The 26,008-nt window shown below is 44.0% G+C and overlaps 3 protein-coding genes across 4 annotated transcripts; 2 read left to right on the top strand and 1 right to left on the bottom strand.

Moving 5' to 3' along the window:
* Window positions 1-2,117: 2,117 nt before the first annotated feature.
* Window positions 2,118-7,629, top strand: LOC113023295 (uncharacterized). 2 transcript variants are annotated; one of them, XM_026169321.2, is made up of 4 exons: window positions 2,118-2,562; window positions 2,771-3,190; window positions 3,689-4,093; window positions 6,781-7,629. In XM_026169321.2, the coding sequence occupies exons 1-4, from the start codon at window positions 2,319-2,321 to the stop codon at window positions 7,113-7,115; spliced, it is 1,404 nt and encodes a 467-aa protein (XP_026025106.1). In that variant the 5' UTR covers window positions 2,118-2,318; the 3' UTR covers window positions 7,116-7,629. The 2 variants fall into 2 exon arrangements, with proteins under 2 accessions (XP_026025106.1, XP_026025114.1); XM_026169329.2 differs by having other exon boundaries at window positions 2,125-2,144.
* A 395-nt stretch (window positions 7,630-8,024) lies between these two features.
* Window positions 8,025-18,326, top strand: cog4 (component of oligomeric golgi complex 4). Its single transcript, XM_026169294.2, has 19 exons — window positions 8,025-8,190; window positions 9,393-9,475; window positions 9,572-9,686; window positions 10,072-10,246; window positions 10,439-10,632; window positions 11,954-12,059; window positions 12,142-12,299; window positions 12,384-12,442; window positions 12,530-12,654; window positions 12,765-12,883; window positions 14,807-14,973; window positions 15,086-15,251; window positions 15,642-15,704; window positions 15,805-15,918; window positions 16,487-16,579; window positions 16,659-16,742; window positions 16,844-16,945; window positions 17,233-17,361; window positions 17,919-18,326. Exons 1-19 carry the CDS (start codon window positions 8,056-8,058, stop codon window positions 18,051-18,053), a joined length of 2,322 nt encoding a protein of 773 aa, XP_026025079.1. The 5' UTR covers window positions 8,025-8,055; the 3' UTR covers window positions 18,054-18,326.
* A 555-nt stretch (window positions 18,327-18,881) lies between these two features.
* On the bottom strand, window positions 18,882-25,553 carry gnao1b (guanine nucleotide binding protein (G protein), alpha activating activity polypeptide O, b). Its single transcript, XM_026169304.2, has 8 exons — window positions 25,058-25,553; window positions 24,870-24,912; window positions 22,543-22,684; window positions 22,084-22,244; window positions 21,865-21,993; window positions 21,659-21,788; window positions 20,742-20,895; window positions 18,882-20,661 (listed from the first exon to the last, which is right to left on the bottom strand). The coding sequence occupies exons 1-8, from the start codon at window positions 25,173-25,175 to the stop codon at window positions 20,474-20,476; spliced, it is 1,065 nt and encodes a 354-aa protein (XP_026025089.1). The 5' UTR covers window positions 25,176-25,553; the 3' UTR covers window positions 18,882-20,473.
* Window positions 25,554-26,008: the final 455 nt, after the last annotated feature.

The following is a 26,008-nucleotide window of genomic DNA, read 5'->3' as shown; positions in this document are numbered from 1 at the left end:
CACCACCTGGGTCTGGGTGCAGTTCCCCCCTCCAGGGGCAGGGGCACCTAGACCCGGTTTGTAGAGTACGCTTGGGGAGTGTGATCGTGTGTACACCGTCTCTTTATGTCTGTCTCCACGTTGGTTGAGTGTGGAGTAAGGGCATATGAGAGCATGAGGGTGGGAATGGATGTTTGTATCTGTGTGTGCCTGTATGTCTGTGTCTATATGTCAGGTTGGGTGTCAGGCGCCACCTCTCTGGGGACATCTCAGGCCCTCCAAGGTTTGGAGGCCTATCTCCCCCTACCACCACTTCCCCTGCCAGTGGCGGACCCCCTCAGACATCGGTGCGTTGGTGGTTCTCTGTGTCCGGGGATGGGCGTCCAGGTACACACCGGCTCACTCCTTGGCGGCCGCTTATCGGGGCCTGGAGCCTGGGGCTCGCTCGGGCCACTTCAGAGGTGGGGTGCCCCCGGCCTCTCGGCCTGGGGCTCGGTCACTCAGGCGCGGCTGGCTGCCGGCGGAGCTCACGGGCGCGTCACTGCAACTCCCCCTGGCTTCTGCTCCACGGCTGCTGAGTGAGCCCTCATCTGGGACTCTCCTCAGCTCTTTCTGGGACAGTGGCGCAGCTGCCCCTCTGTTGGTCTTCCTTGGTCTCTTGTGTTCTGGGGGCCTCTGGATGTCTGGAGTTTTGATCTCCTCCATACCTGCTTCATGCCCTGGAGGACGGGGCTGTGGCCCCCCCACACCCTCTAGCAGATTATTACAAGAAGGAACCTTTTAAAAAACAAAAAACAAGCGCGTCCATGCTCACAGGTGTACACACGGGTGATCACACCCACAAACTGCACCCTTTTTGGCTCCTACCTCAGGGCACACTGTGTTCTGTTGGTCTTGTGTGCTGCACAGTGGTGTTTAGTGTTTGGTATTTGCTGTCGTATTCCCATGTATCATTGTGGTGTTGTTTGTTCTGTTGCTCTTGTTCTCTTCTGCTTGTTTTCTTTTTTCTTTCTCAGCAGGTGATCCAGGTGATTGATATATGCATTTTTTTCTTCTCTGCCCGTTCTGTTGGTTTTTGTCTTTTGCCCTTCTCCCCCGTCCCTCTTCTCAGCTGTTTCTCTTTCCCTCTTTCTTTCTCCCCTTCTTTCCCCCAGTCAAGTCTGTCCCGTATTCAGTAAGTGAAAATAAAAGAAACAATAAAAGGTGAATCAAATGGACCATTACGGCAAGGCTGGGATGGTCAATTTGGTAAAGTAAATCCGTTGGGCATCTTTCTTTGCCTTTAGACAACAATTCTGATGGCAAAAGAGCCAAACGGGACAGGCAAAAAAAAAAAAAAAAAAAAAAGAGCTCTCATTTTCACAAGTATACTCGAGCACACCTATTGTGTAGTCATAAGGGGCCACCACATTAGGGCAGTTCCACATGCTTTGATTTTGTTAATTTTTACATTGTATGCCCTCCAAAGGGATATGTGTCTGCCCCCAGGATCAAACCGGGGATCTTTTATTTGTTAGGTGAACGTGTAAACAGCTACATCATAGAGTTATCATGATAGCTAGTTTATATTTATAGTATTATTTCCTTTGAACTTTATGTTATCAGTAAAATTTAGATTCCATTACGTTTTATTGTCTACGCAGTTTAGTTTTTAATAATTAGTTTCAGTGTTTGTTTGTTTGATTGTTTTTATTAACTCGGTTATTTAATTTTCATTCTTTCAGCATTCTCTTATTCTCCACGACCGGATTAAATAATCAGATTTTTAAAAGTCCACTGCATCTCCTAGATATCCTCATAATGATAATAAGAAAATATATTAAATAAAATTAAAAAATAAACTAATTTTTGAGTCGGGTTTAGTAAACATTTAAGATACGTCTACTTGTAATTGTCGCGAATCGCTATGAATCTGTTGCTTGTGGACGGTAGAGGCTGCCTAGGTAACCATCTTCCGTATTTACTACCGGGTCAGCAGCGGTAGCGACATGCTTTCATTGGTAGTTTTTTTCAGTCGTTCGCGTGGAAGCAACACTTCGCGTCGCCAGCGGTTATTCTGTCGCCTTTAGTCGCTGAAAGTCATTCACTTTCTATGGACTCCGGTCGCCACGTCGCTTCCAGTGTTGTCCCGCGCGGAAGACGACGGTTGATACCCCGGATATGACGTAGGGCTATTACATTTTCGTATGCTGCCTGCGCGTAGTATCAGCTAGGCTAGCACATCAAAAACAAATAAACTTCATTAATAGTACGGATAGCCGCAGAGTAATTATTCGTTCTGTACCGAGCCGTGGCATTTGACTCTTTATTCACAGCAGTGCCAACCTGTATCCACCGCGATGGTTCGGGCGCGTAGTAGTGTAGTTTGGAGTTTTTTCGAAAACAACGACTCGCGGTCTGTCCGTTGTCTTCTCTGCGCTCGTCACTTGCTCAAAAAAGGTTGTGGTTCCACCACTGCTATGCTGAGACACCTGCGTGTGAAGCATCCCACCGAGCTCTCCACGAGAAGTAACGGACCCGGATCTAAACCTGGCCCCGGGGAAGACCAGCACCATCGGGCGGAAGGAGAGCAGTTCTGCTCCGGTACAGCTCGTCAAACCATCTAAAGTGAACCCCAGCTTTGTGGGGACAGAAGTAGATATACTGTATAGTGTTTTAGAAAAAGGCCGCCAAAGGGTTAGGGTTAGTTAAGGATGAAAACCATATTCTATGTGTATTGAGCAGTCACTAAGTATTATCATGTAGCAGAATGTTCACCACTTAAATGTAACTTTGCCTCTTTCTTCTTCAGTGGAAGTGGCACTGGAGGACGATGAGGGTGGCACCATCACCGCAGTACACACAACTGGAATCAGCTCTTCTTTGAATGACCTCCTTCCACAGGAGGGTCCATCAGAAATAATAACACAAATGGAGACAAGTGATGAGCTCCCTGTGAAACGTTCACGACATCGCAGCGTGATCTGGAAACACTTTGATTGCTTGGACAATCTGAACGCCGTTCGTTGTCGCATCTGCATGAAGAAGCTGGTCGAAAGTGGTGGCGTCAGCAACCTGCGGCGACACTTGTCCTCAAAACATCCTAAGGTGTACTCTGAGCTGTTATCCACCCAGCAGTACCCACCAACACCCTTAAACTCCTCACAGGACTCAAACACTAACCCTGAGTCCGATGAGGCCTTATGGGGGACAGAGCAGAGTGATGCTCAAGGTAAGCTGTTTGACAGCCATATTAAAGTTTCACATCTACACAAACAAGAGATAACACCTTGCTTATCTTCCTCTTCAGTATCAAGGGAGGTAGCTAAAGTTCTGGATTGTTTTCCAGTGTTTAGTTTGATTTTTCCTTTCTAAGATCACTCGCTATGCTCCCAGTGGTCTTATATCTCTTTGTGATTGGTCAGATGCTGCCAGTGTCACACCTTTTCATGTATGTGTATCTATGAAAAGGAGAATAAAGAATCATTTGAAAGGATTTAGGCATTGATTATGCATATAATATGGTCTCCTTTTTATCTGAGTGACCAATACACACAAACTTAAGTGGCTCAAATTTATAACACACAAACAGCTGTGCATCTACATCTGGAAAAATAAGTGAACTGCTATAATGTGACTTCTTCTCTAAAGGCGACCTGGAGTCAGGTGTTCCATTTAAGGACATGAGGTATGAGTTGTGTGATTACAACTATGTTTTCTTTCTTTTCAGTGGAAGTCTTGTCGAAGGACAGAGACTCTGAGACAGTAACACTGGTGAATGAAACCGATAACAGTGTGGCTATCAACGGTATCTTAGACGCTTCCCACGGAAATCCAGCAGAACCTCAAACACACACAGAGGGGAGTGACGACCTTCCTGCAGGACGTCCACTACGCAGTACCATCTGGAGACACTTTGAGCGCTTGGACAGCCTGAACGCTGCTCGTTGCCGTATCTGCACGAAGAAGCTGAAGTGCGGGAAAAATAGCTCCAGTAATCTGCACCGACACATGTCAAAGAGACACCCAAACTTGCTGTTAGAGCAGGTGTCCAATGGGCTGCGTTTACCGGCGTTAAACTCATCTCCGGTCTCACATGCCAACAACAAGACGTCAGAGCAGAGACAGGCTCCAGGTATGATTTTATAGCTCACTGCTGTTTCACTCAGTCTACAGGAATGGTTATGATACAAATCTCTCCCTGTAAATGCTTCACTCTGTCAGCCCTGCTTGTGGTCGCATGGTCCTGTTTCTCCATGTAAATGTGTTCAAAGTAATTTTCTCAATTAAGAGGATGAATACACACAATAAATAAATAAATATATATATATATATATATATATATATATATATATATACACACACACACATGTGTATATATATATATATATATATATATATTTATATATATATTTATTAGGGGTGCAACGATACACAAAATTCACGGTTCGGTTCGGTTCGATACTTTGGTGTCACGGTTCGATATTTTTTCGATACAAAAAAAATGTTCATGCCTTTTTAATTTGTCATTTATTAAAATTATAAATATATATTTTAACACAAAAGTACAGTTTTTAAATTTAACCCTAACCCTTGTGCGTGTTGTTTCTTAGCTCGTCATATTGCAGCCACAGAAATTCTTTTGTCCATGAAACCATAAAGCTGCACTTTCTTTTTGCCTTATAGTCTGATTTGTCATAACTTCTCCGTTTTGTGGTAAGCTTTTCTTTGGCTGTCACTTCTTCACCCTGACCTGTCTTATTTGGCTCAGCAGAACTAAAATATATATCTGTCTGTGAAGGTTCTCAGTCATCCAGGTCATCGTAGTGAAATATATATCCTGCCACACTCACATAAGCTCAGCGATTCTCTGCGCGATCAACCTCTCACATGTTTAAGCTGCGGGAGATTTCACTTGTCATGTTTGCATAGTAAGCTAACAATTAATAAGACGATGTCAGAGGAATTGGTGCACAAATTATCATCACTCACAGATCAGTGCTGTCGCTCTCTATACACAGTTCGCGCGATTGCAAAGTGAAAGCAAAAAAACAAGCGCAAATTCAAACACAATTTCAATATGTCACATATTGACAGTGGCTCACCCAATGACATAATTACCCAGCTACATTTCTGAAAGAATGCAAAAGCATTGGCATATATTTTTCCTTCCTACAATAGCCCGACAGGCAGGGCAGAGATAGCTCCGGGACGTCGGGCTAGCGATATTGCGAGCCCTGTATCTGATTGAGGAATCACTCATCTTTGGAAAAGAGAGTTTATTACAGAGAAATGTCTCTTTCCAAAATAAAAGCTATACTATCCGCTTCTTCTGGGCTATATTCTCAGCAGCATATTAAACATATCAGGTCTCCATAAGGAGAATCCTGTGCTAACAGCTGTCTAAATGACTCGGCTAAAGTTTGTAGCATGCTTGTTGTTTTTGTCTTTGCACTAGGATGATGTCGGTGTAAATGTGCAGTCATATTCGTTGTGTTCCCACTAGTGCTTTCAGGTTAATCTCGTTGAAATAACCTTAACGCCACAACACGGCAAATCTCCGTTAACGAGCTACCCTATACAGAGGGGCTAGACGCCAACACGTTAACGAGCTAACTGCGCTAACACACTAGCTCCCACCCATGTAATTGAGCATTGCATGGCACATCCAACATACTGTTTTACTTTAGTCCATGACTCGCTTACCTTCAGGGTCATACGTCACATGAAAACCAAAATAATTCCAAACGCCAGATCTGAATGAGGGTGGGGAGGTCCACTTCTGTCTCGCTAGCTTGCCCTGCGCTCTTCCTTCTGACCATCCTGTCTGTGTTGAGTGCTCAGTGAATCTGCGTTCGACTACTCCGCCTAGGCTGCACTCTCGAGCCTAGGCGGAGTAGTCAAATGCAGATTCACTGAGCGCTCAACACAGACAGCATCGTCAGAAGGAAAGTTGATAAAATAAATTACAAATTTTGTATTGTTCTTTTTTTTTTCTCCCCTTTGGTTTTCTTTCTTTCTCTCCCCCTCTTTCTTTCATTCTTTCCCCCTGTCCTATCCCACAGTCATGTCTGTCCCGTTTGCAACTGAAAATAAAATAAATTCATAATTATAATAAAGGTCAATCAAATGGACCAATATGATGATCCACTTAAAATAAATCCTCTTGTCATCTTTCTTGGCCTCAAGACAACAATTCTGATGGCTATAGATCCAAACGGGACACAAAAAAAAAAAAAAAAAATTGAAAAAAATTGTATTGTTCGATACATATGCGTACCGAACCGAAAGCACTGTATCGAACGGTTCAATATCGATATGAATATCGTTGCACCCCTAATATTTATATATATTTATATACATGTATTTATACGTGTGAGTGAGTGAGTGAGTGAGTGAGTGAGTGAGTGAGTGAGTGAGTGAGTGAGTGAGTGTAATGTGCCATTGCTCACACTCTGAACCGAAGAGAAAGGAAGAAAAGAACAGGCAGACCGAATGGGCTCGTGCTGATGCAGCCACTACTCTGTCTGCACTCCCTACTCTTTGGTTTAGAGAAATTTCCTTTTTACAAGACTGAAGTGCCATAGTCATTACTCCAAATTATGGCACAATTTGATATATAAATCTATATTTTGAGGACTTATTTTTTGTTCTTTTTTTCTTTACTTTAAATGTTTATCTGTTCCAAATACCTGTTATAACTCCCTCTGATTAAGAAAAATCAGTAGCAGCCCTTAAAAAGACACTTCAGTCCTGTTTTCCAGGTTTCCACTGTGCTGGAGGCTGTAATGAGCCTAAACCTGAGTCCTTCTCCTCTTGCAGGTGCATTGAAGATGTCTGAAGGAGAAAAGCGTACGCTCAAGAGGGAGAGAGAGCTGATAGAAGCTCTGAGGAGAACGCAGAAGGAGGAGGCTCGGACTCTGGAGCATCAGAGGGAGCTGCTGGAGAAGCTGCGTGCAGCTAGTGCCAGAGAGGCAGCAGCAGAGAGGGAGCAAATCGAGTCTCTGAGGAAAGCACAGCAGGAGGAAGCCAACGACTTAAGTAGACAGCGAGAGGAGCTGCAGAAGGAAAAGGAAGAACTACAGAAGAAATGGGAAGAACTCCAGCAGGAAAGAGAAGAGCTCCTGCTGTTTTCCAGAGAGCAGCAAGTCTCTTGATTTTAACTTTGATGAATGCAGCCAGCATTGCTTAAAACACAAAATGCTCTGAATTTGTTTTAGTAAAATATGAAAATTTGAAAACAATAGGTGTGCAGTGGTTTGTTTGGGTTTCTTTTGTTACGGCTTCATCCTGGTATTTAATCCAGGACCCCATCTCACCTTGCAAAGCCACAAAAAGCAACTTTCAGTTAACTTTTCCCTTTAAAGATACCAAGAATATCATATAGCTCAGACATAAAAATATGTTTTTAATACCATAGTAGGTGGGGATGATCTGCCAATGGCTTTCCAGGACAATATACAATAATGGTGGTGACGTGTGCTGGTCTATGCATTACATTTAACCCTCTACCGTAAACTATTATCAAGTTAATACAGAAATTTTCTCTTTTCATTAAGCAAACTTGAGAGCCACAAAACTGCTTTTGTTCATTCACATTTTTAGCAAATAATTAGATGTTATTAAAATGTGTACTTGGTTAAATAAATCTTGGTTTATGCTTGTACATCATCTCATATGCGTCTGTAAACCTTTATACACCAATTTCCTTCCGTAGTTTTAGCCCCATACGGTCTCTCCGTTCACTGAGAAGTGTCGCAGTAGCGCCCTCTAGGGGACCAGTTTCGGTGCTGTGGGTTTGTGAGCATGCGTGGTGGTACGTGAAAAGTTTCTCCCCGAGTAACAGTTGTCAGGCACTTGTGTAAAAATGCTGACCTATCCTCACCACTAACAGACTTTAATATGTAATAAAATTTATATATTTATATTATACTTGGTTAAATATAACGTTGTCGACACGGTTATGATTTTAAGACGAGTTCGTCTTCTCTAAAGACCCGATAATAATGCGCCGAAACGCTGCCTGGCAGACTAATCACGGGGAATAGTAACAAAAATGATGACGTTGGCTTCTGTGTCCTGTTCCGGTGGCGGAAGATGGCTGACGGTGGACCCATAACAGCGAGAAGATGCGACTCCAGCTCTCTGTCCTCTGTGAGTATGGACACCATCTCCGCCCTGACGGAGCTGGAGGACCTGGAGAAAATTTACCAGCAGCTCTGCGAGGAGGAGGTTCGTACCAATGGCCGCTGACGGTGGTTTGTTTGCGACATACAGGTGCTGTCGTCATCCACGTAAACTTAACAGGCGCTCCTCCTCAAACCGCTGCTGAGAAGGATGTCTGCTTTAATAGATATTCACAAAAACAGCAAGCTTTAATAATAGTTTACTGTCATCAGTAGGAATGCAGTCATGCACCGTGTCACTTCATATTTATTGTTTTTCCTGTTAAATCACCATGGATCGCCTTCTTCCTGCTATCAGTTGTTTCCCAGTATTTGTTGTCGCTTCGTTTTTTCATTAAGTTTTAATGTGTTTATATTCAACAAGCTCCTACTTACATACATAACTCCTTTACTGCCTTTTAGAGGTGGGCAGATCGATCCAAATATCTAGTGTCGATTCCAAAACTAATATTGATATTGGATCGATACCTACTCCAGCATCCTGCGTTTTTCGCACCCATCAGATAAAAACCAGACTTTCGAGAAACACATGTCCTTAAGTCAAATACAGCCAATCAGCAATGTGAATATGCAAGATGGGAAATGATAACATGAAAACGCTCTACAGTGTTTGTCTCATCAGTCATGGTATATGATGACAGAGATGGACGAATTTACCCTTAAGTAGACCTGAATTTACAGTGTATTGTCTGAATGTTGGGGCAGAAACTGAGACTCATCAGACGAGGCAGCGTTGTTCCAGTGTTCTGTGCTCCAGTTTTGGTGATGCTGACAGGACTGCTGTTGTAGGTTCTTCTTCAAATGATTATTTCAATTACTGTTGCCTTCCCATCAGCTTGAAGCCCATTCTCCTTTGACCTCTGGAATCGGCAAGGTATTTTCTCCCAGAGATCTGCTGCTCACTGGATATTTCCTGTTCTTCAAACCAATCTCTGTAAACTTTAGAGATGGTTATGTGGAAAAATCTCAGTGGATCTGTAGTTTCTGTAATACTCATACCTGTCTGACACCAACAACCATCCCATGCTGAAAATAACTTAATTCACCTTTTGTCCCCATTCTGATAGTCATTTGAACTTAAGTAGGCTGTCTTAGTTACATCTACATGGCTAGATGAACTGAATGTGATTGCCTGATTAAATATTTGGATAAATGAGCAGTTGTACCTAATGAAGTGTGGATAAAGTAATGTGAGTTGTGGGAACTCTATAAAGTAAAAAACTGGTCTTTGTTTTGTTTTTATTGCAGAAAGAGGTGGAAACAGAGCTGGACAGACTGGTAGGGCAGGAGGGGGTCATTCACACTAAAATGCTGGCACTACACAGGATGGGGTACACACAAAATCAGCTGCTGGTCTAAAGTATTTAAATGCTAATCTGTAATGTGTTGTACTGAGAAAAAAAATGCTTTCTCTCTTTGCTCTGCAGACCCAACCTCCAGCTGATTGGAGGAGATGCCAGCCAGCTGTCGGGCATGATCACTTTTACCTGCAGCCTGGCTGAAAACGTCAGCCGTAAAGTACGACAACTAGACCTGGCAAAGGTGAGCATGCATACATTTTAAAGCACCTCCATCAGACCCGCTCAAAATCAGCAGTTTTTGTTTTGCTCTTCTTTTTTTTTTTTTGCTTTTTGGCACTATAACTTGCAAATTTAAAACCAACAAACTTGTACCTTTGAAGTATGCAAAACATAGTATTTTTTTACCGTACTTGTTACAGGATTTTGGAGACCTTGTAACTTTATAAGGACAGGAGATGGCTTCATGAAATTTACAACCATCTTTGAACGTCAATAAAAGATGTTAGCATGTGAAAGGTCTCCTTTTAGGCCATCATTTTGATACCAGGTTCATTTTCTAGGCGTGACTCTTTCTGGGTCAAAACAGCTTTGATTTCTGAACATGTATCTCATTTGATTTCCCTCAGACGCGGCTATATAACGTCATCCAGCGTGCCGATGATATCCTCGACCTGAAATTCTGCACAGACGGGGTGCAGACAGCTCTGCGTAATGAAGATTACGAACAGGCTGCTGCTCACATCCATCGATACCTGTCTCTGGACCAGTCCGTTATCGAGCTGAGCAGGCAGGGAGAAGAAAGTATGGAGCCTCTTGTTCTACATCAGCATGCAATCTTAAACTGCAGGCTTAGGGTTAATTAAGCAAATGGAAAATGCAGTTACAGTTGATTTGAAAAATAAAGCTCCATATAGCAGTTAAAGTCGTTACATTAAGGTTTGGGTAAGTGCCACAAAGATACACTAACACTACCATTTCATCACGTCTGCACAGGCAGCGCTGTGGACGCCAGTCTGGTCCTACTGCAGGAAGCAGAGCAGAAACTAAAGGTCATTGTTGCAGAGAAGCTTGATGAAGCCGTAGCAGCAGTCGACCTGGCACAGGTGGAAAGGTTTTTCAAGATCTTCCCTCTTCTTGGCCTCCACCAGCAAGGCCTCGCTCGATTTGGCCAGTATCTCTGCAGTCAGGTCAGTAATGAAAACAAGTCCTTTATATTTGCTGCTTTAACTTAAAGAAAGCTGAATCTCATTAATCACAAACCACTTAAACATAAAGAGAGATCCGTGCATGCTGGCTGGTTCCGTGTGTGTGGATGAAAATTAAGGGGGGATGTGGATCCAGATTTGGCTTAATGGGGACATTACAATTCAGCGGTGATAGCACATTGGCAGTCCATGAGAGAGTGTCCAAAGTATGTGGAACAGCCCGTCAATGGACCACTCTTCATCTGTCAGCCAGCCAAGGAGACAAGTAAAGTTATAACGTTCAAAGAGCTGAAGTGAAACCGAGAGTTAAAAACAGAGAAAAGTGTCACTGCAGCCGCTGTTTGTGCTTTTCATGCTGTATTTTTTAATCTTTGGTGTTTGTTTCTCGCTGTTCTCGTTCCCGGTGATTTTCACTGCTGCTCCCTTCAGTGTTCCAGCCCGCTTTACAACCAGTGGTTGAAAACGCCTGTCTGCAAGGCTCTCCATAAGCAAATACACAGACAGCGGTAGCACAAAATTAAGCATAACTCATCATAGGTGGTGACCCTAACTGTAGACTTATGCTATTGTGTGTTATTTATGCATCATAAATTTCTTTTCTATTTTTCCTTAAATGTTTTGCTTTTCATCAAAGGATAGGTTTGGGGTTGGGTTCTTCACCAGTGATCAGTTAAAAGTTGTCTGGTTTACTGATGAAGGTCACCTGCCAGCAAACCAGAATGGGTTCACCGGTGGGGGTTTTACTTTGTTGTGAACACAGACAGCTGCAGAGACTACAGACGTACAGTCATTGTAATGTAACACATGTGTAATTGGTGTTGTTGTAGTGTAGTCCACATGGATGCCATTATTAAAAAAAAAAGAGAAAAAAAAGGGCAGGTACGTCACGCAGACCCAAGTAGACCTCAGCGGACTCACAGATATGGAAACTAACCTCACCTCCTGCATGCTGGCTTGCCGTGCCAGCCCTTGGTCGCTCTATGACAGTGATTTTCAACCACAAAGGAAGGAAACAGTATGGTTTAAAAAGGCACAAGTAGTCACACATTGATTCTAAATGCGGGGATGCTTATCTGTTTATTAGGTTTTTGTACATAAAGATTCATATTTTTAACATAGCAGCTTAGTTTGAGTGACATGAGGGCAGTTGTGGCTGTAATAGTGGCCTTAGTCGAGGTGCATATTTTCTTTTTGTCTCCTATTTATGCATTTCATCACACTTGTAATTTCAGTTTATCCTGATTTGAGTCATGTATTTTAGTCTGCTACAATATGTCATTTTGATTCACACACTCTCACACAGCTTGCCTCCAAAGCTGAGGAGAACCTGCTGCTAGCGACTGGAGCAGATCTGGGTGAGAAGAGAGCTCTGCTGATATTTGCAGACACGCTAACGCTGCTGCTGGAAGGTGAGAAAACACAGACTGTGCGTGTCTGCCTGAATTCCCCTTTGCATGCTCTCTCCACCCGTGTGCTGGTTTGCGTTCACAGGTATCGCTCGCGTTGTGGAGACCCATCAGCCAATCGTAGAGACGTACTACGGTCCAGGCCATTTGTACACGCTCATCACTCACCTGCAGCAGGAATGTGATCGCCAGGCCCAGAAAATAGTTGACAGCTTCATCCAGCAGAGAGGATACCACACCAAGGTGTGTGTGAGACGCCAGCGCTGCGTCACATGGTTGCTTTCACTGCGTCCCTGACCCGGCTGTGACCTTGAATCTGCTCTTTAGTTTCAGGTCGTCCAAAGCAGCATGATGAAGAGTGTTCCAGGGGAGAGGATCGAGCCAAGGTGCGTGTGTTTGTCTAAGCGGGATGCTGCATTTCCTACATGTTTGAGGGTTTATATTTTTGTTTATACCTCTTCGTCCGCAAACAGGGAGCTGGATCCCGTCCTGGCAGAAGTCACTCTGATGAACGCGAGGGCGGAGCTCTACCTGCGCTTTCTACGTCGCCGCGTGATGGCCGACTTTGAAGTTGGGGACGCTCAGAGCATCACGCAGGGTAGCTTCATGTGTGATTTTCTTTTTCTTTTCTTTTTTTAATTCAAATGTGAATGTAAAGAAGTGTGCAGTTGAAAATGTGTGTTTTCCCCTCCGTGTTTAAACACACAGAGCATCAGCAGAACGTGGAGAAGCTGCTGAAACACTGCCTGCTGAGCACAACGATGCAGGAGCTGATTGGTTATTACATTCCCATGGAAGAGTACTACATGAGAGAGTCTGTCAACAAGGTCAGCTGAGTGCAGTGTTATTTCTGTACTTCAAAGACTCAGTTCACTCATCGAAGACTGTTTATGTGTCCGCTGCACTGACACAAACGTGAAAAGGTTGTGTAACATTTCTGTGGATGTGCAGGGAGCTGTACATGTCGAGTCTGAGGTTAATAAAAAAAAAGCTTAAATTCTGCAGGTCACCCTCTGCTTCAGGCTACATTAGCTGCTGATAGTATAATGCACTCAGATGACAGACCAAACTGTGGCGGTCATGTTGCATTATGGGTAATGTACACATCTGTTTTAGAAAGGGAAAGAGAATATGAGGGATTTAAAAAAAATTTTTTAAAAAAGGCAGCTGGCTGGTTTTATGTGCAAATTCATCAGCATTTTCTTACTTGAATTTACCTGTGATTTCACTGCAAACATTAAAAATTGCTTAGATTACCAGAGAGCAGATGAGTCCCAAAGTGTGGCCTGCAGCCCCCTGGTGGGCTGTGAAGGTATTGCCAAAGGTTAATTGGCAATAAATACAGGCTGTGTCAAAAAGATTTATTCAATTTCAAAAGGTTGTATTTTTTTAAAGCAGTGGACATTTTAAATTTAAACATTTTATTTAAAAATTTAACACCATCTGCTTCTTGGAGTTTGTGTTTTTGTTGGGGGTTTTAAGCTATCGTCACTCCTGAGCAAATGCTTTGCTTCTCTCTTGAAAAAGGTTTACAGCTTTCCCTAGTGGAACAGTTCAGAGCATACATATTTCCTTCATCAGGGTTTCTTAACCTTTTCCCTGCACTTTAGAATGCCCAAAAACTTCACACATCAACTGTTTCTCATTTATGATTAGTGATGAAAAAAAGGCTCGGCGGTGCTCGTGTAATACAAGACAAGACAGGTCAGCCGGATAGATCAGCAATTTCCTGTTTGTTTACTTTTCCTGAAACAGTTATGTGCATTAATTTAACGTAGTTTTACTCCACATTCATCCCCTGGTTGTCCACCCTGGCCGTGCAGAAGATCTGTGCCTTACATAGAAAAATGAGGACATTTCAGCATATGCTAATTATAAATAGACAGACAGACTGATTCTCATTCAGTCGTGTCCTGAATGTGACAGTAATTTTACATGTGTTTGATGACTCGCAGGTCTGGCAATGAAATGGCTATAGTGACATTTTTAAAAACAAAATGTAATATTTGTAGACAAGATCTGAATATACTCCAAACATGCATCCAAAAACTTGACTCTTTAACACCCGAGTATCAAACAGGATGTCTGACTTATAAATAAAATATTTCTCATGTTTCTGGAACAGTTTAAAGTTTCTCTTTAGCCCAAACTTGTAGAAGAGCAACGGTAACGACAGCAGTACCTTGTCACTGCTTGTGCTACTGTATGATAAAGTCAAGTTGCTCATTTTACATCAGAGGCAACATACACTTTGATCTTAGATGGGCCGGACAAGTAAAAATACCCCTTTTGTCACTATAAAAATGTGTTAACTACACATTAAATACCTAAGATATCTCAATATAAATACAAAAATGTAATATTAGAAAAAATGCCATTTCATCTTTAGATCTAATTTTTCTACCTTTTTTTTTTTTTAATGCGTTTGAGTAAATAAAAGAAATCTGTCAGCACCACTCTTTGTGTCTACATTTATAAGAAAATTCTGGTAGCTCATCGCCCAGACTGTCCTGTAATTATAAAGTTTTTGTTAATTCCCTAAAAACCTCCTGTTTTTATTACTTATGCACACATTGTGCATAAATCTGTGCACACATTCGAAACAAAAACCGTTTGCATATTATACAGTGAAAAAAAGAGTAACTTTCTATCATTTTACTGTTTATGTGTTACCTTATTACTGTAGTATAAAGTAACTTCACGTTTTTTATTTATTCGTTACCATGTTATTAACTCCTCTCCTCCCCCAGGCTGTTGCTATGGACACATACGAAAAGGGACAGCTGACCAGCAGCATGGTGGACGACTGTTTCTACATTGTGAAAAAGTGCATCAGCAGAGCTTTATCGAGTTCCAGCATCGACTGCCTCTGTGCGATGATCAACCACGCCAACTCCGTGCTGGAGTCTGACTTCAGGTCGCTCGCTCATTTTCTACCTCTTTAAAATCCTGGTTTTGTTTGGTTTTACACATTTATTACATTGACACGTGCCCCTTTCCTGCCTCATCTGCCTCTTCTCACCCGTCAGGGAGGTGTTGTATAACAAGCTGCGGCAGGGCTTCCCGGCTACAACACTGCAGGACATCCAGCGTGGTGTCAGCAGCGCGGTCAGTCTGATGCAGAGCAGCTTACAGCAGGGCAAGTTCAACACGCTGGGCATCGAGAGCACCGAAGATGCCAAGGCTGCGTTCCTGGTGAGACCGCTCGACACAGAAATACTTGCCTCACTCGTAGAGCAGTTCCTTAGAAATCTTTGTCAGACTGTAAGATAAATGAATCGCTCACATCTGCTGTATAAGCCCTTTAAAAAAGAGCTCAGCAGTAATTTAAAGGAGGAATCGAATGAATGAGCTAAGTGAGTAGCGCTTTAATTTTTAAAATGGCTCTTTGTTAAAACAAGAGCGACTTCAAAAACCTTTTTAATATCATTATAAATTGAAATTAAGAAACACTTAAAGGCTTATAACTACCAGCTGAGGCAGGAGATGTCAAAATACCTCATCTCCAGCAGATTATAGTTTTTAAAGCAGGACTGAGTCACGCTGGCTGTAAGAATCCTTCATTTGCACTCGTCCCCCACTCAGGTGACCCTGAATAACGTCGAGGTGTGCAGTGAGAACATCACAACTTTAAAGAGGAACCTGGAGGTGAGTTTGTGCCACAGCTCTTCCTTTCTCCTGTTCATCGCGTTATTTTTATTTTTCTCCCCAGAAATAAAAAAAAAATGTCAATTTTCTTTCCGGTCAGAACGACTGCTCCAAGTTGTTCAGTCAGGGGGTCGGCTCTGGAGAGCAAGCCAAGATTGAGAGCTGTTTGTCCGACCTTGTCAGCACGTCCACAAAGTTCAAAGATCTATTACAGGTTGGACGTGCACGCAGACACACACACACACCACATGCTTGTCTGCACAGACCTGTATATTCTCTTAATTGGAGTGGGAGCCTCAGGATGGAGAACTGTTGTTAGACCAGAGAGCGCCGTGGAGGGAGAGCTCTTATTTATTTAACAAGTCACAGGAGATCTAGAAGCGCAGCTTTAATGAGATCTTTTAATAAAGCCCTGTTTTCGAGGAGGTGCGTGTCGTTGTTGTGCAACCCCGGGGATACTCCGGGCGTGGCTGCCTGACATCCGGCTCCAATGAAGCAGATTGCACCTGCTCCACACGGTGCTTATGATTCCAGAAAATGCATCCCAGAAACAAGTTTTTGCTTCGTGTTGGCGCTGGAGAAGGCAAAGACTGGAACAGCATAGAGCACCCAGTCAGTTACTAAAATAACAGACCTCGTGCTCCCGGGGTATCCCAGTATCCCGTGAAAACATGACAAACCCACAACCCGTGTGCTTCCAGAATAAAGAGAAATGGAAAGAACTAAGAATTTATTTATTTATTTTTTAAGGTCAGGTATTTGTCTTTGGTTTTCTTTCACAGGAGGGTCTGACGGAGCTAAACACAACAGCCATAAAGCCTCAGGTCAAACCCTGGATCAGCAGCTTCCTGTCCATCTCACATAACATAGAGGAGGTAACGCTTTCACCTTTCTGCACACGAATAAATCAGAGGTTACAGAACGTCTTGCTGCAACTGTCTGCATCCCTCACAGGAGGAGTTTAATGACTATGAAGCTAATGACCCCTGGGTGCAGCAGCTCATCGTCAACTTGGAGCAGCTGATGACAGAGTTTAAGGTGTCTTTTAAGATTTGACTTTGTGTTTACCGGCTAAAGATACTCTTCCTCACTGTTTAGTAAACTTCTCTTCTCGTCTTCTGATCTGAACTCCCCGCCAGATGGCCCTCTCCCCGGTCATCTACGACACGCTGACCAGCCTGATGACCAGTCTGATAGCTATTGAAATGGAGAAGACGGTCCTCAAATGCTCGTTCAGCAGGGTGAGGCGCTTAGCTTGGCCACTGGGTGGCAGCGAGCTGCTTGTGCGTCACGTCACTGACACTCCCGTGAAGAAAGGCCTCCAATAATTTATTAATGAGTTCAGAAAGGCCTGTAGCAGAGGGTGCTTCCTTCTGGCACGGCAGCTTCTTCCTATTTTTGTGCAGCATGTTTTTACATAACCTCTAAATAAATTATGACACAATGTAGAACATATAGTCCTAAAAAAGAAAGTTGCCATGTACGTAAAACGCACCCACAGATGTTATTTTTGACTTTTCTGTTGTAGCTCGGGGGGCTCCAGTTTGATAAAGAGCTCCGGTCTCTCGTGGCGTACCTCACAACCGTGACAACTTGGACCATCAGAGACAAGTTCGCTCGCCTCACACAGATGGCCACCATTCTCAACCTTGAGCGGGTAATTTAGACTGTTTTAGAAACACACACACCATTTATGGGGGCTTAGCACCAGTGATGGATTGTAACTAACAATGTTTTTGCTATTGGGAAATATCTATGTGACAGCTTTAGCTGCTATCCATCCATTCTCTTCCGCTTATCCAATTTAAGGTCGCAGGGGGGCTAGAGCCTATCCCAGCTGTCATAGGGTGAGAGGCGGGGTACACCCTGAGCAGGACACCATTAGCTACGAGTTGCTTTCATTAACCTGGCTTTAGCCTACCTGATACAGCAATGAAATGTGGCCTGCTGGCTTAAATGCAGGAGTTCTTTCCCCTGTATAAGTCAATTTTTGGTATTCCTTTCCCCAAAGAAGTCGCCAGTCAGTATCACATTGTTAACTGGGATTTCTTTTATTCTTTTTGTCTCATAGCATGTTTAGAAATGACAAGAACAATGGGCTCATGTGGTTTCCACAGAGTGTGGACCACTCGTGCTTTCTGTCATACTGTTGTGAGCTGGAGAAAACACCAAAAATAACTGAAGTTACTATTACTTTACCGATTTCTTCTGCAGGTAACTGAGATCTTGGATTACTGGGGCACTAATTCAGGTCCCCTGACGTGGCGACTGACGCCGGCAGAGGTGCGTCAGGTCCTGGCGCTCCGCATCGACTTCCGAAGCGAGGACATTAAGAGGCTGCGGCTGTAACCCTCGGAACTGGTGTGCGGGTACCTTCGATTGCTGTGAGAGTTTTCACTGCAGAACTCTGTTTGCAGTACGGACAAGCCGAGGATTTCTTTTTATCTGAATTCTTTGGGGGGGTTCAGACCTTCTGCTCTTCACCCCTGACTGATGACAGTCTATATCATTATAGCCGGGCTTTTATGGGGCAGGGATTTTGACGAATTTGATAGGAATTAACTGTAAAATATGAGAACGTTCTGTTAAATGTTTAATTAAAAGCGTGACTGTGTAATTATATCTCAGTGGGAGTTTAACCTGTAACTGGCTCTGAGAAACGAGGACACACTGGGACTGAGGAGCGGCGCTCTGCGGCTCTCAGTGAAACAGAGCAGTAATGAACATCGTACCCATTAAACTGACAGAAGCAGGTCAGACAGCTGATCCAGCCTAGTCATTCAATATATGAATAGCTCCTTGTCTACAGCGATGGAACACTTTTAACCTAATAAATCGAGAGCTGCTGTGCGACGCCTCTGATCCCCCGCCATCCGCCACATTTCACCGAGTGCCGCTCCGCTGCTGCGCAGGACCTGCTCCCAATCTTTTATACATATTTCTGACACTAAATACAAAGCTGTGCTCACCAGGCGATGAAGCATTAAAAGTGGTCCACTCTCATAATGTTCAGCCTAATTTCCCGGTCTAACCTTAGTTCTCGGCACAGATTAAAGCAGGTCAGCGTTTGTTTAAAGTTTTGTTTTTGTTTTTTCCTGAGCAGCGTTGCAACCGTGACGGTCTCGTTTTTTGTTTTCCTTTCAGTCCTGTGTAATCAGACTCAGACAAACGCAGGGATAGTTAGGAAAAGTGTGGCTTTAATGTAAACACAACATTCGATTGGCTCAGCACAAACATTCCACATGAGAGCAACCAATAAACTACTGAATAGGATGAGGGGTGCAGCACAAAAACATTCACAGTAAAAAAAAGAAAAAAAATCTGGTATAATCATAATATATATATACAGTACGGTGCTTTTTTTTTTTTTTTTTTTTAAGGTGAAAATGGAGATATGAGGGTTGATATGTGATGGCTAGAGAGTATACAGGGGTGGGAAGATGAATTTCTGGGTGCATGGGTGAAAATAGAGAGCTGGGTTTGTTTGTTTTTGTTTTGTTTTTTTCCTTCTCTGTGAAAAGAGAAACATGACAGAAGAAAGAGGAGAGAAGGAGAGGAGAGGGGAGTGGTGGGATAATGGTTCCCTCCTCACTGATCAGGGGAGGGGAGGTGAGGAGGAGGAGGGAGTGGGGGAAGAAAAACTTGACTCCCCAGACAGAGGCTGCCTCAAATGAAATTGTTCTCCCCGTGCAGTCTTCTATTTCTACACAGATTCACATCGAAGGGTCACGCACCACACGGAGAACAAGATGTCATCGGAGGGCTGATTTCTACCCTCTGAACCGAAGGCGGGAATCGGTGCACCCCAGTTATTTTGTGACAGGAAATAAATAAGGTGGCATGGGATTTCAGGAGGTAGGAGGAGGCATGTAGGGCGTGAGGCTTAAATAAATAAATCATTCACTGATAATAAAATGTTATATCTGTTGGTTAAATAATAGAGTCGATATAATGAGCTATGATTTCTGATGCTATTCCCCTAACTGTCGTTCTCAGATGGTTGGCACCGATATTTTTTCAAGAGATATCATTGGCTGTTAGGTATTTCCTCAGGCTACAGGAGGCCAGTGCTGATGGGCAGCCACTCTGAACAGAGGGATCCTCTCTTCTAATCGTGATTAAAGTAAAAGAGAAAACCGAGAGTGGAACAGGCCTGGGGGGCTACTCCGTCATGTGCACATCTGAAGGAAACTTTAAATAAGCCTCCTTCTTTTCCATCCATAACCCTCAGCCACAAGTACAGCACCTCCCTGACATCCCCGTCGTCATCTCCACACACAACAGCAGCTCTTCAAACGGCGCACCAGAGGCTGTATTCAGTCCAAAGACGCGAGCCTTGAGACTTGCACTTAAAAACAAAAATGCCCACAAATTCTGGGGACAATATTCCACGTTGTGCTTAACCCAAAAAAAAAAAAAAAAGAGCACGCTCCTCGCATTACATTTCAAGCTCCGGCTGAATAAACCCCTGGTGCCGCCGCTTCTGACCCTCCCGGTTGTTGACACGGTCATAGACGAAACAGCAAACATTCAGCTCAAAAACACATTTTGAAAAAAAAAAAAAAGACAAAAACGGGTTTTTTTTATACTGAAATCAAAATAAGAGGAAGAGGAACAAATCATGGCAATAATCCAGTGTGGTGTCTGACGGCAGCTCTTTGGGTCCGTTTGGACGTGTAGAATTACATATTTATGTGTTTAAGTATCATCAAAATTATCATTATTAACACCTCATACACTCCATGACAACCTCTGTGCTTGGCCAGGCCTCAGTATAAGCCACACCCTCTGAGGTTGTTTGCAATAATGATGTCGGTGACGGCATCAAACACTACCTGGATGTTTCCCGTGTCTGTGGCACAGGTCAGGTGACAGTAGATCTCCTTGTTTGGAGAGCGGTTCTTACTCTCAAACTGAACCTGAATATATGCAGTAGCGTCTTCGTAAGTGTTAGCACCTGGAGAGAAAACAGCAGAGGGCGATTAAAGCGCGTCGCTTTGCTCGGGAAGCCGCTCCGACTGAGGGCGCGGGACTCACCTGTGTATTCTGGAAAACAGATCGTCAGCGGGGACTTCTTTATCTTCTCAGCGAACAGATCCTTCTTGTTGAGGAAGAGGATGATGGAGGTGTCGATGAAGAACTTGTTGTTGCAGATGGAATCGAAGAGCATGAGTGATTCGTGCATGCGGTTCTGCGGAAAGAACAAGTAAAACAATGAGGGGAGTCTAATAAAACACAGGCCCAAAGGAAAGCCGGCAGCGCTTCAGTAAAGATCGTTTCTTACTGCTTTTGTTACTTGGACACAGGCCCGGTCTGAGCCCAGAAAAACCCTGATAAACAATAAATCGCAGTCCCAGCTTTAATGATTGTTTAATCGCTTTTGTTATGAAACAGAACAAACACACATTTTACAGGATTATTATTATTCCTGTTAACTCAGCCGAGGCACTTGCCAAATATGCATGTGTGGGGGTTTTCCGTCACAGAGGCCTTTTAGAGCAGTTTTAGCCAAACACAAAGAGAAATCACCAGCCTTGTCACATTTTTTAACCACTTTTGCTCATCTTAGTCTGATTTTTTTTTTTTTTTTCACTAGAAACGGTTGGAAGTCACAGGAAAAGGCATAGAGTTCTGTCAAGTATGGTAACAAAAGTATTAAGCCAGGGGGGAAAAACCTGTATGTATCAATTTTATATTGAAGAAGAAAGTAAGAAAACAATAAATAAATGAATAAGAAGTGTTTTTTCCATAAAATTTAAAGTCTAAGAATGGAATGAGGTGATGTGTGGACTGTACAGCCTACCTCTGAGACAAATAGAGATTGCATAAATACATATTTTTATACAAATATATAACACGTGGCGAAAAAAACTTGCCAAGAAATCTTCAAGTTAATTGGACGACTTCTAAGTTTTATTGGATTAGCGTCAGTGGAGGGATTCAGGCACACTTACAGTTGTTTCATCTTCATGGAGCACCTGGTCGTACCCACTCAGAGCGACGCAGAAGATGATGGCTGTCACGTCTTCGAAGCAGTGGATCCATTTCTTCCTCTCTGACCTCTGACCTCCCACGTCAAAAAGCCTGGAAAAGGGCGGGGGGTGTCAATACAGAGCAGGAGCAGAAAACCTTTGAACTTCGAGCAGGAGCGGCTTCCTACCTGAAGTGGAGGTTTTTGAAGGTGAAGTGGGTTTCGACGATACCAGTGGTCTTCACACGGGTTCTCAGGATGTCCTGCTCTGTGGGCTGGTAGTCTGCCGCACCAATTCGGTCTAAACTGTCCAGATAGCTGATGAAGGAAGACAGGAAAAGCAGTGGATAAAAATGGTGGATTTTTTGTTTGTTTTTTTTCCTTTTGTAGTCTCTTTGCTCGACTCACTATTTAGCCGAATCATTAAGCTGGTATTCTCGAGCACGGTTGAAGCACTCCTGAGTCCCGGCGTCAGCCCATACACGCTTCATAGCGCTGAGGAGCTCTGCAGAGTACGGCTCTGTGTCCTCCATACGACTGACCACATCACAAACCAGCTTAGCATCGGCCTGCACGAGCACATTTCATTAGATCAGGGAAGAGCAACTAAATTATATCAGTATATTTATTATTCATCATCTGTCAGAGCTGTATATATGGGGCTTTTTAAATATGATAAATCAAAATACACATCTGTTCCTCTAAATGGATGCTACAAAGAAGTTGAAAAGTACACTAGATAAAACTGCTGCATCCAGTCCTTAAATCAAAACCCAAAGATGCTGTGAACTACATGAGACCAAAATTCGAGGTTATTTTGTTAAAATTGCAGCTTCTGAAGAGCTGAAGGGTGAAGGTAAGACTAACTTTTCGATCCTTGTCTCCAAACTCAATGCCCAGTGAATCCATGGCTCGAAGGATGGCTGCCAAGCTCTGGATGGTGTTGCTGTAGACCACAGGCTTGTACTGCTTCACATCATCCCCAGAAAAGCCATCTTCATGGATAATCCTGCACAAGTACAGAGATATAAAAGAGGGAAAAGTCAGACTAGTCCGTATGCTAATGCGCATGATGTGTGCGCATGTGTGTGAGGTGGTTACTGTCTTATCATGCTCTCTCCCGTGTTCTCTGCCTTAAATCCATCTTTAAGTGTGTGTATAGTGTGTATAATGAGGCAGAAATTGATCACACACTCCGTCTGTGATCAGTAATTGAGCAGTAATGCGATATTTATAATTTATGATGGGAAATGGGGTGGAATCAGTGAGAGCACCAATCAATCACACAGTTAAACTCCTCCATAATCCGGGTAGCATTAAATCATCCATCAGGACATCCTCACCCCCTGGCTTGATCGATAAAATGTCAGGTGCATCCTCCTGAAAACTGACCCGCGATCCACTCCTTAAAGCGGGCACCCCGTTCGCTCGCTTGTCATCAGCAATTGATATTTGATTTGGGGGGTGGGGTGGTAAATATGGGATGACGGTTTTAATATATTCATCTCATTAGTGCACATTACGAAAAGATGTTTCACGGCAGGGAGATCAGCCTCACGCCCTGAATCTCCACCACCATCATAAAAATTAACAGTCGTGTGAAATAAAACATTAACCCAGAGGGAAACAGGAGCAGAGGTGCCATCTAAAGCTGATAGGAATTATACCCGTCGATTAATCGCTCATGCAGTGAGTATTTCCAAAGTGAAAATACTCAAAATACAATTACGGATAAAAGAAAAGCACCATTCAATCATCAGAATAAGTTCCTGACAATTAACTAATTGGTGAAGCTCTAAGATAACTGTGACTATTGATCAATCCTACAAGGACGTGTGTGTGCACAAAATGCTTATAGTGACAAAAAAACCCTGCATAATAATAACTATTCTGACTAAACGAGATACAGGGAAGTGGATAGTTGTTATAAAATTATGAAATTATTAAGAATTCAAAGCACTAGTTTAAGGTATATGCTACTAATAAAGACCAATCACAGAGTGTGACAGTGGAAATGTATATAAATAGACATGCCTGACATTTCTGCAGCTGCAACTGACTGCTGTGGCAAGTGCTACATCAATCTATCGATGAAGCTGCTCCTTGTTTAATTCACTCAGTCCATGTGGAAAATCTACTCTGGTGTGTGTGTCTGTGCTGCACTTTTCTGGCTCTACTAAGGCTTTTCAAACATTTCCTGTTGCCTCTCTTTTACAAACTGGCTAGAGTGAAATTGCAATACTGCCTAAATACCAACCTGCAAGATGATGAGTTGGCAAATCAAAATAAGGGCATGCAACCTGAACTCTCCAATACCTAAACTTTATTACTCATGATGTGTGTGTGTATGTGTGTGTAGTAAAAACCCATCCATCTGCTGCTTGCTTGGGCTGAAGGAAGCTCTGAAAGTGTTTGTAAACACTATCTGGCCCAGTGTGTGGAGTTCAGGGAAGAGTGGTGAGTTATGGGCAATCAGAGACCGCAAGGAGGGTAATGAGGTGAAGGGAAGAGGCATAGAGGGAGGGCGCAGTCGGTGCAGTTGCAGGAAGGAGACAGAGATGTTTCACAGGACAGAATAAGCAGAACAGCATGGCTTTTTCATGCTAAAACATCGACAAACTTAGCTAAGAGGGTTAGAGGAGATGACAACTGTGATTTAAAACATCAAAGAGTGATTTAGCTCAGACAGGGGGAGGTTTAGATGCTGTTTTAGAAGCCATATTTCTGCGTAAATCGGCTTTATGGGCAAAGTACTCCCGGCGATATCGGGCACTTAAAGCCATTAAGATTAAAAGCAGAGGTATTCACTAATGGACCTGTAGTCCTCACTGTAATTCACACACGCGCGCGCGCGCACGCACAAACACTCGCATACGGAGAAACAACACCCACACCTCCCCAGTCGCACACTCCCTGTAGTCAAGCCAAAGCCTCGTTAACTACATTTCAGCACCCCGGCGGTGAACAGCACCCTGGGACGCACCGGTGTGGCCTCCGCAGCCTCACTGTCGGTCTACAGGAGGTGCTCGAGTCACCGGCACTCCTCCTGGGCTATACGGCATCTCGAAACATGGCGGCTCAACCTGCCTTAGCCCATATAGGGGAGGCAGGCGCAATCTCAGGCCTTTCACTCTCGATGTGTGTAAGAGGGTCGGAATAAGGCCCCGAAAAAATTAAAATTAACGGACACTTACTTCATCTGCTTGACGATGGTGCTTTTGCCGGACTCTCCGCCGCCTGTAAAGAGGGGAGGAGGGCAAGAGTGAGAGCCGGCAAAGAAATCAGTACCACGGAGAGCACCTCCGCCCCATGCAGTCCCACCAAAAGAGGTAGACCGAGCCGAGGAGACGAAGCCCCGCGGCCGGGGCGGCTCTGATCTTACCGAGCAGGAGGAGTTTGACGTCCTTTGCGGCGACCATCCCGTCCTCTTTCAGGTTTTTCTCGATGGCCTTGCTCCGGTCCAGAGCGGCGCGCTCCTCGGCGCTCAGCGTACATCCCATGTTTCCAGGCGAATGAGCAATCCCGTCGTCTCCCCGGTCCGCCCTGTCCCTCGCCGACTCTCTGTCACTGCGTTGTCTCGCTCGCGCTCTCCTCCCGCGCGGTCTGCTACAGCATTAGGCCCGGATTGAGGGCGAAACGGAGCCGGGATCCCGAAAAGGTCTTTTCTCCGTGACTGTGAGTCTCTGGCTCCGTCCCCTCTATCAGAGGGGGTTGAGAAGGGGGGTGGGAGGTGGGGTCGTTGTGCTCGAGCCTGCGGGGTTGGGGTTGTTGTTAGGTGGGGAGGGGGGGTCTCGAGCGCGCGCTCTCTCTCTTTTTCTCTCGCTCTACAGGGCGGCGCTGATGGTGATGATGGCAGCGAGCGCGAGCGATTTCATCGTATCTTTTTTTTTTTTTTCACGAAAGCAGGCAGGAGGGGCGCTAGAGGATGAGGGAGGGGAGGAGGAGGAGGGAAAGCTGCGCGAGACTCACCTAACGCGGACAATCTGGCTGACGTCAGAGCAGCCGAGCTCTAATCACGTCCGATGAAAGATTATTCAAACGAAAGAGCCGTTTAAATGGCAAACGTCGCCCCCGTGTCTCGTGGCATTAGTGGAAATCGTGCAGCGGTGGGAACGTTAAAATGCCCCAGCGCGGTCACCGTCTATTCCCTGGGACAAGCATGACGTGCGATTATGTCAACAGCATAAATAGGCCTGACCTTGTGATCCCGGCGAGCGAGTTTACTGTGTAAAAGTACTACAGTGATTTTTAAATAACGTTTTAGGAGTTAAATACAAATTCCGTGTATCCTATGCACAGGTATGCTATATAACGTCTGCCGTTGGGTAACTGT

Source organism: Astatotilapia calliptera, chromosome 1 (assembly GCF_964374335.1).
Source record: "Astatotilapia calliptera chromosome 1, fAstCal68.1, whole genome shotgun sequence".
In the NCBI taxonomy this organism is placed as follows: Eukaryota; Metazoa; Chordata; class Actinopteri; order Cichliformes; family Cichlidae; genus Astatotilapia; species Astatotilapia calliptera.
Note: the sequence above shows the minus strand (reverse complement) of the source record. Positions and strands in the feature narration are given on the sequence as shown.

What these genes read in the sequence shown, in the direction of transcription:
- cog4 (XM_026169294.2), top strand. Translation starts at nt 8,056, where the DNA reads ATGGCTGACGGTGGACCCATAACAGCGAGAAGATGCGACTCCAGCTCT. An exon ending in GCTAACGCTGCTGCTGGAAG is followed by an intron (nt 12,060 to 12,141) that starts GTGAGAAAACAC and finishes TTGCGTTCACAG; the next exon opens with GTATCGCTCGCGTTGTGGAG. An exon ending in GTGCTGGAGTCTGACTTCAG is followed by an intron (nt 14,974 to 15,085) that starts GTCGCTCGCTCA and finishes CTCACCCGTCAG; the next exon opens with GGAGGTGTTGTATAACAAGC.
- LOC113023295 (XM_026169321.2), top strand. Translation starts at nt 2,319, where the DNA reads ATGGTTCGGGCGCGTAGTAGTGTAGTTTGGAGTTTTTTCGAAAACAAC. An exon ending in AGGAGAGCAGTTCTGCTCCG is followed by an intron (nt 2,563 to 2,770) that starts GTACAGCTCGTC and finishes TTTCTTCTTCAG; the next exon opens with TGGAAGTGGCACTGGAGGAC. An exon ending in AGAGCAGAGACAGGCTCCAG is followed by an intron (nt 4,094 to 6,780) that starts GTATGATTTTAT and finishes CTCCTCTTGCAG; the next exon opens with GTGCATTGAAGATGTCTGAA.
- gnao1b (XM_026169304.2), bottom strand. Translation starts at nt 25,175, where the DNA reads ATGGGATGTACGCTGAGCGCCGAGGAGCGCGCCGCTCTGGACCGGAGC. An exon ending in TTGGAGACAAGGATCGAAAA is followed by an intron (nt 22,245 to 22,542) that starts GTTAGTCTTACC and finishes GTGCTCGTGCAG; the next exon opens with GCCGATGCTAAGCTGGTTTG. An exon ending in TTCAAAAACCTCCACTTCAG is followed by an intron (nt 21,789 to 21,864) that starts GTAGGAAGCCGC and finishes GCCCTTTTCCAG; the next exon opens with GCTTTTTGACGTGGGAGGTC.